Source organism: Clytia hemisphaerica, unplaced genomic scaffold (genome assembly GCF_902728285.1).
Source record: "Clytia hemisphaerica strain Z4C2 unplaced genomic scaffold, Clytia hemisphaerica genome assembly, whole genome shotgun sequence".
Lineage (NCBI taxonomy): Eukaryota > Metazoa > Cnidaria > Hydrozoa > Leptothecata > Clytiidae > Clytia > Clytia hemisphaerica.
Window position 1 is genome coordinate 976,937 of NW_027103512.1, and position 17,382 is coordinate 994,318.

The 17,382-nt window shown below is 38.9% G+C and overlaps 3 protein-coding genes across 3 annotated transcripts; all 3 read right to left on the reverse strand.

Moving 5' to 3' along the window:
• Positions 1-7,225: 7,225 nt before the first annotated feature.
• Positions 7,226-7,792, reverse strand: LOC136799192 (uncharacterized). The gene has a single exon (XM_067055878.1). The coding sequence runs from the start codon at positions 7,790-7,792 to the stop codon at positions 7,226-7,228; it is 567 nt and encodes a 188-aa protein (XP_066911979.1).
• A 1,889-nt stretch (positions 7,793-9,681) lies between these two features.
• LOC136799193 (adhesive plaque matrix protein-like) lies at positions 9,682-10,194 on the reverse strand. The gene has a single exon (XM_067055879.1). The coding sequence runs from the start codon at positions 10,192-10,194 to the stop codon at positions 9,682-9,684; it is 513 nt and encodes a 170-aa protein (XP_066911980.1).
• Positions 10,195-10,525: 331 nt separating this feature from the next.
• LOC136799194 (uncharacterized PPE family protein PPE12-like) lies at positions 10,526-13,515 on the reverse strand. The gene is made up of 6 exons (XM_067055880.1): positions 13,440-13,515; positions 12,733-12,867; positions 11,787-12,054; positions 11,253-11,482; positions 10,840-11,007; positions 10,526-10,614 (listed from the first exon to the last, which is right to left on the reverse strand). The coding sequence occupies exons 1-6, from the start codon at positions 13,513-13,515 to the stop codon at positions 10,526-10,528; spliced, it is 966 nt and encodes a 321-aa protein (XP_066911981.1).
• Positions 13,516-17,382: the final 3,867 nt, after the last annotated feature.

A 17,382-nucleotide genomic window follows, 5' to 3' on the forward strand; every position in this document is an offset into this window, starting at 1 on the left:
AAAGTAATACATGCTATTTAGATATTATAAAATGACAATTGAATAGAATAACAGCCTATTTTGACATAGTGAAACTTACTTACAAAAATAATGACAAAATCATAAAATATGATGCCTAGCAAGACAAAAGCACGAAAAATATTTATTATACAAAATGTGATGTGGATGGTGTGAATGGATATAAAATGGCACCAAACAGAAGCTTGCAAGGACCCTAAGAGATTGGTTTTAGAAGGATGGAACTAATTAATTATTCAGTTATTATTTTAATGTCTTAATGACAATTTTTGACAAAAATATTAACAGAATCATAAAATATGATGCAAGAACAGACAAAAAAACGAAAAATATTTATAATACAGAATGTGATGTAGATAGTGTGAATGGATATAAAGCGGCACCAATCAGAAGCTTGTGAGGTCCCTAAGAGAGTGGTTTTAGAAGGATGAAACTAACTAATTATTCAATTGTCATTTTAACGACTTAATGACATATTTTGACAAAAATATTGACAGAATTACAGAATATCATGTCTTACAAGAGAAAAACACCAAAAATATTCAGCATGCCGAATGTGATGATAACAATATGGCTGGATATAAAATTACACCAATCAGAAGCTCGTGAGTTCTCTGAGAAGGTAGTTTTAGAGCGATTTGTTTTATTATATGTAACCATCATATAACATTACAAACATTACAATATGTAATATACCTGTTATACGTATAATATGGTTTCAAATATTTTCTGGTCTGCGTTATACACGGCGCAAACCGCGAAAGATCGATAAAAGCACATGGTTAAATTTTGATGTTTGAAATGGTTTTATATGGATGAAATTGCTTGAGAATTATGTTTTTGATAATTCTTTGTGTTTTCCAAACATTTTCCTCTGCAATGACATTGATTAGAGTTAACCTGTCATCACTGACCTGTGACCTGTGACCTGCGACCTGTGACCTGTGACCTGCGTTTTACACTAACCGTCGAAGAACATTTCGAAATGAAACTTTTTCTATTCTTTAATCAATTTGTTCCATTAAACTTACGCCTGATTTAGTGCGGTCAGACTGGGAACTTTTATTTAAGTTCCATTGTTTCGAATGTGCGTCCCTATAGAAAGTTTGTTTATTTAACATTAAAGTTTAGTCATGACTAAACATTGTGGTCACACTAGAGATTTTACTTTTTATAAAATCGGATAACAATAGGTAGAAGCAAAATTCTTTTCAGTTACGATCTCAAATCAATTCCGGTCTGAAAAGTTTTGAGTTTTTTCTTCTCTTGCTCAAGCCAGACACAAAAGACTTTATTGTTTAAATCTTAAAAATTTTTCGAGGTGCCCCCGAGCTCCTCTTTTCTGTTTTGAATTTTAAAACAATGGACCTCTCAGAAAAATGCAAAATGATATCTGGGTGATTTCATTGTTTCCATAAAAGAAGTAGTGTATCATTCATACAGAATATAATGGGGTGGGTGTGGTGATATAAATAAACGTGAGAAGATTTCTCTCACACAAATCATTTCAAAGAAAGCTGTGCACTGTTTCTGTGTGCAAAGTGTCGAGTTTGTGAAGCGAAGCAAAATGAATTATAACAATTATTGTGGTCCAGGTTACAAACCTATGTATTATCCTGTACCAAGTCACCTTAACGAAATGCCACCAATGGCATCACAACAAATGGTATCTTCACAAATGCCGCCGATGCAACCCTTTCCACCTCAGCAAATGGTACCTCCAATGTTTCCACAACAAGTCGTTCCACACCAAGCTCCTCAAACACAACCTGAACCAAAGAAAATTCGTTTCACCAAAAAACAAAAACATATACTAATCACGCAATGGTGCGAAAATTTCAACGAAATTCAATCAAGTCGCTGTAACCTAACCTGATAGCAGCTGTGGAGTTTTCTTAACGCGACACGCTGAAGCTCTGAAGATCGCTAAAAACTAACATCTGAGGAAAATGGCCCTATCTTTACAGAAATTTTGAGTCAACTTTTTGTCTCGTGCCGAAAACTTAAAAATTTAAATGGCGCTCCATGAAAAGTGTATTTTATAGATAGGAATTAAAATTCTGTCCCACAATGCTTTGCGAGTGGAAAGGTTTCAAATTGGAGGCGGAAGGTGAAAATGGATGTTTGTTATTGTTTTAAAACTCAAGTTTTTTTGGTTTTTATACTTTATAAACCTCATAAAAGTATTCAGTAATGGTTTGTATTCATTTTCTATAGCTTCAGTTTTCTTCTACTGATAATATAAAGATGTTTGTTTATGATTTTTCTCTCTTTTTAAGTGATATTTGTGTATGATGTTATTATACTTTGTTTTCTCTTGTGTGACCAGTTTAAAGCAAAAAAAGATTCTTTTTTGAGCATATTCATCCATAGAAGAACCTTGTTTGTGAAGTACAATAATGTTTTGGATGCTTCTTTTCCAAAAAAGTTCTGAATTTGCTTTGAGAGAACTTGCCATATCTCCCTACCCAAAAGTTGTCGGCCATGACACCCTTCCCTGTCGACATTGCACTCTGACCTGTTCCTCTTAAATAAAATTCTACGCGGTCCGCGAACAGGCGACCGACCATATTCTTCAGATTGTATATTTTCACCCACGTCTTTAGAGCTTCAGCGTACTGGGCCAGAAAATACACAATCTGTTATCAGGTTACTGTAACCAGGTTTGGCCGGACATCGTGAAAAAAGTTTCAAAGCATGGACAACCGAAAAATCTAAATCAATGCAAGCAAAAGATATGGGGAATGAAAGACAAATATCATAAATGCAAAAAGCTCATGAACGAATCAACTGGTGGAGCCGCTGTTAAAAAGTGTGAATATTTTGATGATATTGACAAAGTGTTATCCGACAGAGATGTTGAAAATCTACCTGAATTTTGTGAAGTCGGCGCAGGAAACGAGTTAGAGCCTTCTGAGAATTTTGATGTAACCACACCACCAGCAGTTGAGAAAGATGATGCGTCGGGCATTGAACCTTGCAGTGCAAGTTCAGCTATCAAGAGAAAACTTATCGAAGAAAACGAGACACAAGATGACTTAGATAGTTCACTAGAATATGTGAAACAGTTAGAAACTGACGTGCGTAAACATTCCGCCAAGAAAGTTCCAAAGCCCGGGGGGGGTACTAGGGTTGCGAGCTGACGGGGGGGGTGCCGCCCGACTTTCGAACTTTGGACCCTTACCGGGACTAAAAAGGAGAAAACAAAGGAAAATTTTGGGAATTTTGCGACCCTTAGCGGGACAAATTTGACCAATTTTGACCAAATTTCGATCTTTCAGGGGGTAAAAAGTTGAAATTTTCCAATTTTTCGACCCTTAGTGGGACTGAAATTTGATTTTCTGATTTTTCCGACCCTTAGCGGGACCTTGGAAGTCCAAAAAAGGTACCCTTAAGGGCGGCACATACCGTACCCTCCATTTGCCTAAGTACCCCCCCCCCCCCCCCCCGGGTTCCAAAGAAAGAAAAACCGAGAACATTCCAGGAACAGCTTCTCGAAATGCAAAAGGAGCAAATTAAAGTTTTTGAGAGAAGTGAAGAAAACTTTCAAAAACTATCAATGTACCAAAAACAGCTTGAGGCTGAAGCCAAAGACAAAGAAAAAGAAAGAGAGTTTTTCTTACAATTTGGACAGATATTTGCCGGTAATAAAGACAATAACAACAACAACAAATAACTTTTTTAAGTTCAGAAAAATTCTTTTGTTAAAAACGGTATTATTACAGTAGTACGCAGTAGTATCTTTTGAAATTTTACATTGACACGAATTGGCACTTGTCACTTCGATCACTTGTCACGGACAGTATTCTGGGAGCCCAGATTAGGATTTTTATCATAGTTTTTCTTTTGACATGTCGTTTATTGATTTAAATAGTTGGTTAATGAGATACGAGAAGTATTTCCATTAGGATTTCGATCATAATTCTGCCGTCTTCTTTGTCTTGACTGTCTCTCTTGTCTCAAAATATTTTCGAGAACACCATCCTCGTCTGTATAAGTTTCATTGTTCATTTGACAAAAATTGTGTAGAGTGACGCAGGCGATTGTCACAGCAGCGACATTTTCAATCCTATTATCAAGTCGTTTGAGTAAGATTCTCCATCGAGCTTTTAAGATCCCAAATGCTCTCTCGACATGAACCCGACCACTCGATAATTTTCGGTTAAAAATACGTTGATCTCTTGTTAGCCCTGGTCCGAATTGGTGTGGTGTGATTAGCCATGATAGTAAGGGATAGGCACCGTCTCCGAGGACAAGGGGTCTTATTTCTGAATCATCGATTACGTCAATGGGTTTCGTCAAAATTTCTTGATTTTCGGCCCTTCTAAAGAGTGAGGAGTTTCGAAGGTTTCTAGCGTCGTGATAACTACCTGGAAATCCCGTTGCAACATCTAAAAACATTAAATTTGCCCCAACTAACCCTTGTACTGATACTGTGTACTGTGTAGCACTGTTTCCTACTGTAATAGTCAGCTTTCGATTCAACACTGGGAGCAGATATTGGGATGTGAGTTCCATCCAAAGCGCCAACTACCTGGGGAAATTCGGTTTGGTAGTTCATCTTAAATTCTTCTATCGCCTTAGCAGTATCTCTTCTTGTTTGAGGAAATTTGATAAACCTTTGGGAGAGTCTCGTTAGTTCTAAACAAAATTCCTTTGTTATTTGTACTGCCGTTGAGCTTCCAACGGCAAATGTTTTTGCGACAGTCCTAAAGGAGTTTCCAGTTGCCAGCCTCCATAAAGCAATCGCTACTCTTTTTCTATGGGTATTGCTCTGCGTAACTGTGTGTCACGTTTTTCTAATCTTGGCCGAACAAGTGCTACTAACGACAGAAAGGTCTCCCGTGACATTCGAAAATCGTTACGCCAAAAATGATTAAAAATCTGATCTGCCTGCATACGCGAAAACCAAAACTCTTGTCTGGGGTAAGCCCATAACGAACGTGCTCTACGAACTCTTAATTGTAGCAAAGAAGTACGCATGATGGATGACAAAAAGAATCTTCTAGTTAACGAGCGATGATGGGATATTGCGTTTTTGAAACAAATTTTGCTAAAACGTCGTTTTTTATGCTTCTTTTGATAGTGCTTGAGAAGGAGCAGAAGTAGTGCTTTTGATTCGGTGTCCATAATGTAAAAGGTCAAAAAGTTTGAATGAGTTTGTTTATTAATTTCCTGGTAAGAGAAAAATAAACTGAAAACTAATAGAAAAAAGCACTATTGAGAAGCTCTATTGTTAAAAACCATTTTAAAATTTTTAAAATTTCATAGTGTGACTACGATGAAGTAAGCTTTCAATACAGGCGCACATTAAAAACAAAAGGATTGTAATTATTTTTTTCTAAAAAATAAGTCATGCTCCGGGGCATGACTTAAATAGTTTAGTCATGACTAAAAGGTGAGATTCTCTCACTTTTCCTCTTTTTCATAATAGAAGCTCATTCTGGCTCATTTAATATGCAAAGCCGTTGTGCAAATACACCCAGAACTTTCGCAGAATTTTTTCTCTCAAAGTTTTTTCATGTAATAAGAGCGAGAGAGGGTGTGTCTGTTATTGACTTTTGTTAAAAGAAATCAGAGGAGAAGACACGTTTTTTTCAAGGAGGATGGATCCAAACTTCTTTTACTATCTATCGCAAAACTATCAAGCTCAGAGATTTCAACTGAACCAACAGAATAACGTAAATATCACGCCCAGCTTACCACCAAATAACGTACAACAAACTCAATCTAACTTACAGCAAAATCTTTTGGAACCGCGCGTTCAACCAAACAACGTGGCTTCTTCATCAGCAGCGGCAGCTTCTCAACAAACTGAAAATGTATCATCAGATTCCAACGATCAAAAAACAACAAGGGAAAGATGGACTAAAGACCAAACTAGAGTTTTTATGAGCATGTATCAAGATAACTTTGACGAACTTTTATCAAGTCGATGTAATCAAGTCTGGTCTTCAATCGCTAGCGCTGTTTCAAAACATGGCCCAGTGAAAACTACCCAGAAATGCAAATTGAAATTGAGGACTCTAAAAGACGCTTATAACAAATGTAAAGCTGCTAATACTGACCCAAGAAACAGTGGTGACAAACGCCGTACCTGTCCATATTACGACGAATTGGATGTTCTGCTTTCAGACAGACCATGTACATCGCTAACTCAATTCGCTGAAGTCGGAATCGTTCGATCGAATGAGGTTTGTGAAGCTGAAATTCCAAGCTTCGACATGGAAGAAAGAACACCAGCGGTTGAAGCACCCACTTTAGAAAATATTTCTACCGAGGAAAATACAGCAGAAATTCCAGAAGTAGCTGCAGTAGCTGATGACCAATTTCGTGAAAGTGACGCAGAAACTGACAAGAAAAAACTTAAACGAAAATTTGAAGGCGACGATGACTGGAGTTACGATGAAGAAAATGATGATTTTTATGAAGGCGTGAAGGCCAAAGCTAAAGCAAAGGGAAAGGAAAAGAAACCCAAACAAGAACAATTAATTGAGCTACAGAAGGAACAAATGAACAGATTCGAAGCTAGTGAAGATCGATTCCAAAAATTTCAAGAAAAAATGATTGAAAAGCAAATGGAGTTGGATGCAAAGGAAAAAGACAAAGAGAGAGATTTTTTTATGCAATTCGGAGCACTTTTTGCTAACAAAAATGACCACAGAAAAGATGAAAAGGAGAAATAAAATGGACACATCCCAAAGCGTTTTTTTCTTTTGTTATTAACAAGTTTTAACGGTTAATTTTTTTTCGTTTTGCTATTTATAATTTTTTGTAGAAAAATTATAAAAATAGGAAAATATCTTCTGAGCTCAAGCATTAACAAAACTTGTCAACGTTTGTCTGACTGCTACACCGTCTGGATTTCTTTCGTGGTCTTGCCTTCTTCGCTGTCTAGCTTGCCTTTCTTGACGTAAAATTTCTCTCAGAACAGTGTCATCATCCGGATATTCATCTTTATATATTTGGCAAATATTATGTAAAACACAACACGCAATCACTACATGAGTTACGTTTTGGATTTCATTGTCTAGTCTTTTCAAAAGAATTCTCCAACGGGCCTTGATAATCCCGAACGCCCTCTCTACGTGTACTCTTGCTTTAGAAAAAAATTTGTTGAATTTTCTTTGTTCTCTTGTTTGAGCTGGTCCAAACGGGTAGGGGGTCACTAGCCAAGAAAGTAGTGGGTATGCTCCATCACCTAAAATTAGAGGTCTAATTCGGCATTCTTCAATAACGTCGGTTCTGCTCTGCGAAACAGTGTTGTGTTTCTCATGTTCCTTGAGTCATGAGAACTTCCCGGGAATCCACTGGCAGCGTCAAGAAACATAAGGTTAGCTCCAACAAGACCTTGTAGACCTACTGTATACTTTTGCTTTCTACTGTAATAGTCGGCTTTTTCATCGATGAATGGGGTTTGAATATGAATATGTGTCCAATCAACAGCTCCTACAACTTGAGGAATTTTCGAACGATAATCATTTTTAAATTTGACAATTGCCTCTGCAGTTTCTTCTGTGCTGCCAGGGAATTTAATGAATAAATGGGATATTCTGAAAAGCTCTCGACAAAACTCCGCACTGATTTCAACGGCAGTAGATTTCCCAACCCCAAATGTTTTTTCAATGCATCGAAAAGAATTACCATTTGATAATCTCCAAAGAGCAACTCCAACACGTTTTTCAATAGGAATAGCTTTTCGAAGTTGCGTGTCTCTTTTCTCAAGCCTTGGTCTGACCAATTCAACTATAGCCAAAAATGTTGAATGTTTCATTCGAAATTCGTTACGCCATCGCAAATCAAAATTTGGATCATAGGCCCAAATTTTGCGTTGTTACTAAAAGAGGTAACGAGTGGTAACGAGTGGTAACGAGTGGTAACGATGTGGTAACGAGTGGTAACGATGTGGTAACGAGGTGGTAACGAGTGGTAACGATGTGGTAACGAGGTAACGAGTGGTAACCAGTTGAAAACGGTGGCCCTAAGTCTCCAAATTTGAATTTCTCGATTCTGGTGTTTTTGCAACAGATGCTGATGGCTCTTGAGGTTCTGCAGCAGGACCTGGCAGATCTGGTGAATGTGCAGTAGGAATTGGAGATTTGGGGGAATGTTATGGTGGAGTTGATGGATCTGGTGAATGTGATGGTAAAGTTGGTTGTTTGGGTGAATGAAATGGTGGAATTGATGGTTCTCGTGAATGTGAATCAAAGATTGATGGTTCTGGAGGTTCTGCATCAGGAGTTGGTGATTCTTGTGAATGTGCATCAGGAATTGGTGGTTCTGGTGAATGTTATTGTGGAGCTGATGATTCTGGTGAATATAATGCTGGTGTTGATGGATCTGATGAATCCAATCGTGGAGTTGGTGATTTTGGTGAATATGCATCAGGAGTTGATGCTTCTGGTTTATGTACAGCAGGAGTTAGTGGTTCTGGTGAATGTACAGCAGGAGTTGATGCTTCTGGTGAATGTGCAGTAGGAGTTGGTAATTCTGGTGAATGTGCAGCAGGAGTTGCTGATTCTGGTGAATGTGCAGCAGGAGTTGTTGATTCTGGCGAATGTGCAGCGGGAGTTGGTGGTTCTGGTGAATGTTATGGTGGAGCTGATGATTCTGGTGAATATAATGCTGGTGTTGATGGATCTGATGAATCCAATCGTGGAGTTGGTGATTTTGGTGAATATGCATCAGGAGTTGATGCTTCTGGTTAATGTACAGCAGGAGTTAGTGGTTCTGGTGAATGTGCAGCAGGAGTTAATGCTTCTGGTGAATGTGCAGCAGGAGTTGGTGGTTCTGGTGAATGTGCAGCAGGAGTTGGTGGTTCTGGTGAATGTGCAGCAGGAGTTGTTGATTCTGGTGAATGTGCAGCAGGATTTGGTGGTTCTGGTGAATATGCATCAGGAGTTGGTGGTTTTGGTGAATGTGCAGCAGGAGTTGGTGGTTCTGGTGAATGTGCAGCAGGAGTTGCTGATTCTGGTGAATGTGCAGCAGGAGTTGTTGATTCTGGCGAATGTGCAGCGGGAGTTAGTAATTCTGGTGAAAGCAATGGTGGAGTTGGTGGTTCTAGTGAATGTACAGCAGGAGTTGGTGATTCTGGTGAATGTACAGCAGGAGTTGGTGATTCTGGTGAATGTGCAGCAGGAGTTGTTGATTCTGGTGAATGTGCAGCAGGATTTGGTGGTTCTGGTGAATATGCATCAGGAGTTGGTGGTTTTGGTGAATGTGCAGCAGGAGTTGGTGGTTCTGGTGAATGTGCAGCAGGAGTTGTTGATTCTGGTGAATGTGCAGCAGGAGTTGTTGATTCTGGCGAATGTGCAGCGGGAGTTGGTAATTCTGGTGAAAGCAATGGTAGAGTTGGTGGTTCTAGTGAATGTACAGCAGGATTTGGTGGTTCTGGTGAATGTGCAGCAGGAGTTGGTGGTTCTGGTGAATGCGCAGCAGGAGTTGTTGATTCTGGTGAATATGCATCAGGAGTTGGTGGTTTTGGTGAATGTGCAGCAGGAGTTGGTGGTTCTGGTGAATGTGCAGCAGGATTGTTGATTCTGGTGAATGTACAGCAGGAGTTGATGCTTCTGGTGAATGTGCATCAGGAGTTGGTGGTTCTGGTGAATGTGCAGCAGGAATTGGTGGTTCTAGTGAATTTTCAGCAGGAGTTGTTGATTCTGGTTAATGTGCAGCAGGAGTTGTTGATTCTGGCGAATGTGCAGCGGGAGTTGGTGATTCTGGTGAATGTGATGGTAAAGTTTGTTGTTTTGGTGAATACAATGGTGGAGTTGATGGTTTTGGTGAATGTGCATCAGGAGTTGATGCTTGTGGTGAATGCGATTGTAGAGTTGGTTGTTTTGGTGAATTCAATGGTGTAGTTGATGGTTCTGGTGAATGTAATGGTAAAGTTGGTTGATTTGGTGAATGCAATGGTGGAGTTGATGGTTTTGGTGAATTTGCATCAGGCTTTGATGCTTCTGGTGGATGTGATTTTGGTGCATGCACTGGTGGAGTTGATGGTTTTGGTGAATGCAATGGTGGAGTTGATAGTTTTGGTGAATATGTAGCAGGAGTTGTTAATTCTGGTGAAGATCCATCAGGAAATGATGGTTCTGGTGAATATGATAGTGGAGTTAATGGATCTGGTGAATTTGATGGTGGCATTGATGGTTCTGGTAAATTTGATGGTAGCATTGATGGTTCTGGTTAATGTGCTGCAGGATTTGATGGTTCTGGTGAATGTGATGGTTAAGTTGATGGTTCTGGTGAATTTGATAGAGACATTGATGATTGTGGTGAATGTGCTGTAGGAGTTGATAGTTTTGGTGAATTTGCAGCAGGAGTTAATATACTGATAAATTGTTATTGAGATGTTATTCATGGATGTAATAACAACACGTTCATTAATTAGCAAAAAAATTCAGATTCACCATAACTGTATTTTCATTACATCCATGAATGACAACTCAATAAAAATTTATCAAAATATTAACTTCTGCTGCAAATTCAGCAGAATTATCAACTCCTACAACCATTCATCACAACCTTCAATGCCACCATCAAATTCACCAGAACCATCAATGCCAAGATCAAATTCACCAGAACCGTCAAATCCTGCAGCACATTAACCAGAACAATCAACTCCTGATGACCATTCACCAGAACAGCCAACTCCTACTGCACATTCACCAGAATCACCAACTCCTGATGCATATTCACCAGAACTACCAATTCCTGCTGCACATTCACCAGAATCAACAACTCCTGCTGCACATTCACCAGAACCACCAACTCCTGCTGCAAATTCACCAGAATCACAAACTCCTGCTGTACATTCACCAGAATCACCAACTCCTGCTGTACATTCACTAGAACCACCAACTCCACCATTGCGTTCACAAGAACCACCAACTCCTGCTGCACATTCACCAGAATCACCAACTCCTGCTGTACATTCACTAGAACTACCAACTCCACCATTGCTTTCACCAGAATTACCAACTCCCGCTGCACATTCGCCAGAATCAACAACTCCTACTGCACACTCACCAGAATCAACAATCCTGCTGCATATTCACCAGAACCACCAACTCCTGCTGCACATTCACCAAAACCACCAATTCCTGATGCATATTCACCAGAACCACCAAATCCAGCTGCACATTCACCAGAATCAACAACTCCTGCTGCACATTCACCAGAACCACCAACTCCTGCTGCACATTCACCAAAATCACAAACTCCTGCTGTACATTCACCAGAATCACCAACTCCTGCTGTACATTCACTAGAACCACCAACTCCACCATTGCGTTCACAAGAACCACCAACTCCTGCTGCACATTCACCAGAATCACCAACTCCTGCTGTACATTCACTAGAACTACCAACTCCACCATTGCTTTCACCAGAATTACCAACTCCCGCTGCACATTCGCCAGAATCAACAACTCCTACTGCACACTCACCAGAATCAACAATCCTGCTGCATATTCACCAGAACCACCAACTCCTGCTGCACATTCACCAAAACCACCAATTCCTGATGCATATTCACCAGAACCACCAAATCCAGCTGCACATTCACCAGAATCAACAACTCCTGCTGCACATTCACCAGAACCACCAACTCCTGCTGCACATTCACCAAAACCACCAACTCCTGATGCATATTCACCAGAACCACCAAATCCTGCTGCACATTCACCAGAATCAACAACTCCTGCTGCACATTCACCAGAATTACCAACTCCCGCTGCACATTCGCAAGAATCAACAACTCTTACTGCACATTCACCAGAATCAACAATCCTGCTGCATATTCACCAGAACCACCAACTCCTGCTGCACAATCACCAAAACCAACAATTCCTGATGCATATTCACCAGAACCACCAAATCCAGCTGCACATTCACCAGAATCAACAACTCCTGCTGCACATTCACCAGAATCACCAACTCCTGCTGTACATTCACTAGAACCACCAACTCCACCATTGCGTTCACAAGAACCACCAACTCCACCATTGCTTTCACCAGAATTACCAACTCCCGCTGCACATTCGCCAAAATTTCAGATTCACCATAACTGTATTTTCATTACATCCATGAATGACAACTCAATAAAAATTTATCAAAATATTAACTTCTGCTGCAAATTCAGCAGAATTATCAACTCCTACAACCGTTCATCACAACCTTCAATGCCACCATCAAATTCACCAGAACCATCAATGCCAAGATCAAATTCACCAGAACCGTCAAATCCTGCAGCACATTAACCAGAACAATCAACTCCTGATGACCATTCACCAGAACAGCCAACTCCTACTGCAAATTCACCAGAATCACCAACTCCTGCTGCACATTCACCAGAATCACCAACTCCTGCTGCACATTCACCAAAACCACCAACTCTTGATGCACATTCACCAGAATCACCAACTCCTGCTGTACATTCACCAGAATCACCAACTCCTGCTGTACATTCACTAGAACCACCAACTCCACCATTGCTTTCACCAGAATTACCAACTCCCGCTGCACACTCGCCAGAATCAACAACTCCTGCTGCACATTCACCAGAATCAACAAATCCTGCTGCACATCCACCAGAACCACCAACTCCTGCTGTACATTCACCAGAACCACCAACTCCTGCTGTACATTCACCAAAACCACCAACTCCTGATGCATATTCACCAAAACCACCAAATCCTCCTGCACATTCACCAGAACCACCAAATCCTGCTGCACATTCACCAGAATCAACAACTCCTGCTGCACATTCACCAGAATTACTAACTCCTGCGGCACAATCACCAGAACCACCAACTCCTGCTGCACATTCACCAGAACCACCAACTCCTGATGCATATTCACCAGAACCACCAACTACTGCTGCACATTCACCAGAATCATTAACTCCACCATTGCATTCACCAGAACCACCAACTCCTGCTGCACATTCACCAGAATCACCAACTCCTGCTGTACATTCACTAGAACTACCAACTCCACCATTGCTTTCACCAGAATTACCAACTCCCGCTGCACATTCGCCAGAATCAACAACTCCTACTGCACATTCACCAGAATCAACAATCCTGCTGCATATTCACCAGAACCACCAACTCCTGCTGCACATTCACCAAAACCACCAATTCCTGATGCATATTCACCAGAACCACCAAATCCAGCTGCACATTCACCAGAATCAACAACTCCTGCTGCACATTCACCAGAACCACCAACTCCTGCTGCACATTCACCAAAACCACCAACTCCTGATGCATATTCACCAGAACCACAAATTCCTGCTGCACATTCACCAGAATCAACAACTCCTGCTGCACATTCACCAGAACCACCAACTCCTGCTGCACATTCACCAGAAGCATCAACTCCTGCTGCACAATCACCAAAATCACCAACTCCACGATTGGATTCATCAGATCCATCAACACCAGCATTATATTCACCAGAATCATCAACTCCACCATAACATTCCCCCATATCTCCAATTCCTACTGCACATTCACCAGATCTGCCAGATCCTGCTGCAGAACCTCAAGAGCCATCAGCATCTGTTGCAAAAACACCAGAATCGAGAAATTCAAATTTGGAGACTTAGGGCCACCGTTTTCAACTGGTTACCACTCGTTACCTCGTTACCACATCGTTACCACTCGTTACCACCTCGTTACCACTCGTTACCACCTCGTTACCACATCGTTACCACTCGTTACCACATCGTTACCACTCGTTACCACTCGTTACCACTCGTTACCTCTTTTAGTAACAACGCAAATTTTGCGGTTACGAACGAAAAGGCTAAATAGGGAGGACTTCATGATTAAAGAAAAATACCTAGCTCTTTGCATTCGGTAACGAAGGATAGTATTTTTCATTAGCCGATTTTGCGCTTTTCTTTTTGCATACTTTTTCGCTGACAGTCTCTTCAACACGAGCATTAAAAAAAGCTTCTTGTTTGCTTCCATTTTTCAAAGAAATAGCGCTGAATTCACGGAAAAAGTAATCAATTACTTACACTACAAAATATTTGCGGACCGTAATGTACGAAAGTAAACAGAAGATCTACTCATTAATTATTCCAGACCAGACAAACAAAAATTCATCTTTCTGATCTTTATTATATATTATAGAAAATCCTTTATGTAAAACCTATTGTTTGAAATAAGTCATGATACTAAAAACTTTTATAGTGTGACCGCACTCATTACCTCGAAGAAATTAAGAAGGAAGAGAAGAGGGAAGAAGTATACCAAAAATTTCTTACCTCTTATAGTAACAACAACTACAAACAATACATATCTCATTCCACTGAAGATATACAATTTATTACAATTTTTTCCTACCATGTACAAGACCTAAATTATACGTAATACCATAATTATATCTAGCCTAAAAACTTTCGCTGTTGCGAGCTTTCGTTGGAGTATGTACGATTACGCAATTATCAGAAAAAAAGATACATGTTTTTTTTATAAGCATACAAAAATCCGAAAACAGGCTCAGAGATGCTTAGGTCGAAAGCTTAAATAAGGCTGAAAAATGCTTGAGCGGTCTTAATAATTTTGGAAATTCGAAAAATATTTTACACACTTTCAGTATAAGGGGGATATCTCTTGAAAGGTTGCTACACCCTATAAAGTATATATTTTCTGAAAGCTGGGTAAAAAACCTTTCAGATGAAAGAGAAAAAAAAAATCCAAATTTTTATTTTGCTAACGTCAGCAGGGATTTCAACTTTGAAAATAAAAAATAAATTTTTACGTAAAAATATTATTTTTTCACAAAAATCATCATAAAATCCAAAGTTTGCTCTAAAACTTTGTCACCCTCGACTCCATGGCTTATCTAACCCCCTTACGCTATTGATGATTCTGATGGACGCGTAGACGGGGGATATAAGCCCTGGTGCACTTTAAAAACGAAAGTACTTTTAGGCATGTACGCGAAACGTATGTCGATTAGCATAATCCCGCCATTTTACAAATTCCGAGAATTGGAAAAAATCAAAACAAGCTAAATATGTAATGAATGGCTGATGTAAATAGTAAATTTAAAAGTCAAAGACAGATTCTCAACATGAAGAAGTTGAAGTATGAAGAACTCTAGGCAAACCAATCAATTGACAAAATTGCAAAATGTCATTTAAATGAAACTTGATTGGCAGAGAAAGATACTACGAGACCTTGATAAGCAGTCTATCCCTGCACTGAGCGAACTAGCCTGGGTATCCAGACTCAAAATTTTAGAAAAAAACACTCTTACCTCAACATACAAAGTTTCTAAAATTTTAGAGTCTGGTGTAACTAAAAAAATCGGGTACAGTTTGTTTGAAACTGCCTGTGAGTGAACCCTTGTTGACAGACTATCAAAACTTTGGAAACCCAGGCAGACACATATAATTACTTGCCATAAAACCTCTTTTACAAACTCAAAAGCCTTTCAAAACTAATTCAAACCACATCCAAACGTCAGCCACATTCATAAAGGCTCCTTTCCATCAGCCATTTTGTTTCGAAATGAACCTGTGTTTTCATTTTCATTTGTTTATGTTTTTTTGCCATGTCAGCTTTTTCCATAAATTATGCGCGCGCATCGAGAAATATCGAAAAGCCCGCGAAAATTCTGCTCAGTGACTGGGCGCGTACTGACCAATTAGAGACACTCGCATATGCAGGGACAGATATCCCTGCCAGACGAGTTACTTGAACCAGACCGTAAACCTGAGACAAGATTATAAAAAACTAGACGGTGAAAAAGTTTACGGTCTGGATATCCAGGCTATGAGCGAACTGGAACTGCTTGTAAAACAATTTTTTACAGAAAGACAAATGGAAAATAGTTTAAAGATTCACTCGAAAAGACCCTCTGCTGTCCACATATAATTGTTTTGCTTGAACTGATTTCCAACAGCAATCTTGCATGTTTCTTTATAATCTGATCACTGGTGATGAATGACTGACCGATGTTTATACATTTTGACATCTATCTTGTCCATGACCATGGGCATCAGGAGTATGAAAAAGAAAAAAGCATACATCTCCAGTGATTGCTTGACTGGTAGTCAAAATGAACTGATCGGTGAAGAAGCTTTTTCAGAAAAACTTGAGACTACGTACAATACAAACTCACTGCAAAAATGTTCTGGTTATGGTGTTATGGTTTATACAATTAAAAGCTTGGCAATTATGTGAACAATTCTAATCAACTGATGAATGTGTAAAAGCAAGAAACTTCAAGTATTGAAAAAGAAATAAATATGTTTCTTTAATGTTTACCATGAAACAATTCTTTAAACATAACCTATTACCAGACTGAAAATTTATTTATATTGACCGTAAATGTCAAAAAGTATACAAACTAGTATGGTACAGTGTGTATATTGGACTAAATTTGACAAAAAATGTTGAAGCTGGAAGTAGTTTTTTTATCGGGATAAAATTTATGCAAACATATAACAAATCTGTCATCTAGGTTATCAATTATGACATGTTAGACTTTTTTGGATTTCAGTTGAATTTATTCTGACCTAAAGATTATGTTTCACTGTCGTCATCATGTTCTGATTTGCTACATAACAAAATTTTTGGAAAGTTTTCCATAGAGTCTTCAGTTTTTAACCTATTTTGAGGATAAAATCAAATAGGAATACAGTCTAAAGTAACATTGACAGATTTTTTTTTCATAAGCTGTATTAAGTGTCAAATTTTATTATTTTATAGATGAATATTTCTGGACATTGTTTCAAAAGATAGCAATCAACTACATTTTGGTCAAAATTCCAGAATAGAACTTTAAGATTATGTCTTTTCAGTTCAAGTTCTGTTATTTTGATACAAAATGATTGCGAAATTTACTACAAAAAATTGAATACATATCTCTGCTTTTTTTTTGTAAATGTCACATTTTCTTTGGAGCAAAGCTGTTTCATTATAAAGCATCTGATACTTTGAAGCTGAAAGGACTGATAAACAAGATTAATTTTTGGAACTTTTTTCAATCAAAAATTAGGAACCATTAAAGGCAAAAATAAAATTTGGAATTATTGTACTTTACCTTCACTGTTCTTGAGACTTGACAAAATTGATAATAATACCTTGAAGGAAGAAATTTTGGCAGGAATTTAATTTGGTGGGTGGTTGAAAAAGTTTTTTCAGAGGAATTTAATTTGGCGGATTGCTAGAAAAAAGAAATTAGGTGAGAATTTAATTTGGCGGTTGAAGGAAATTTTTGGCCAAAAATTGTTACCAAATAAGCAAAAACCTGCTTTTAAGGCCTGAAATAGCACAAATTTGGAGAATACACGAGATAAATTAAATTTGGCGGGAATTTAATTTGACGTATGGCGGA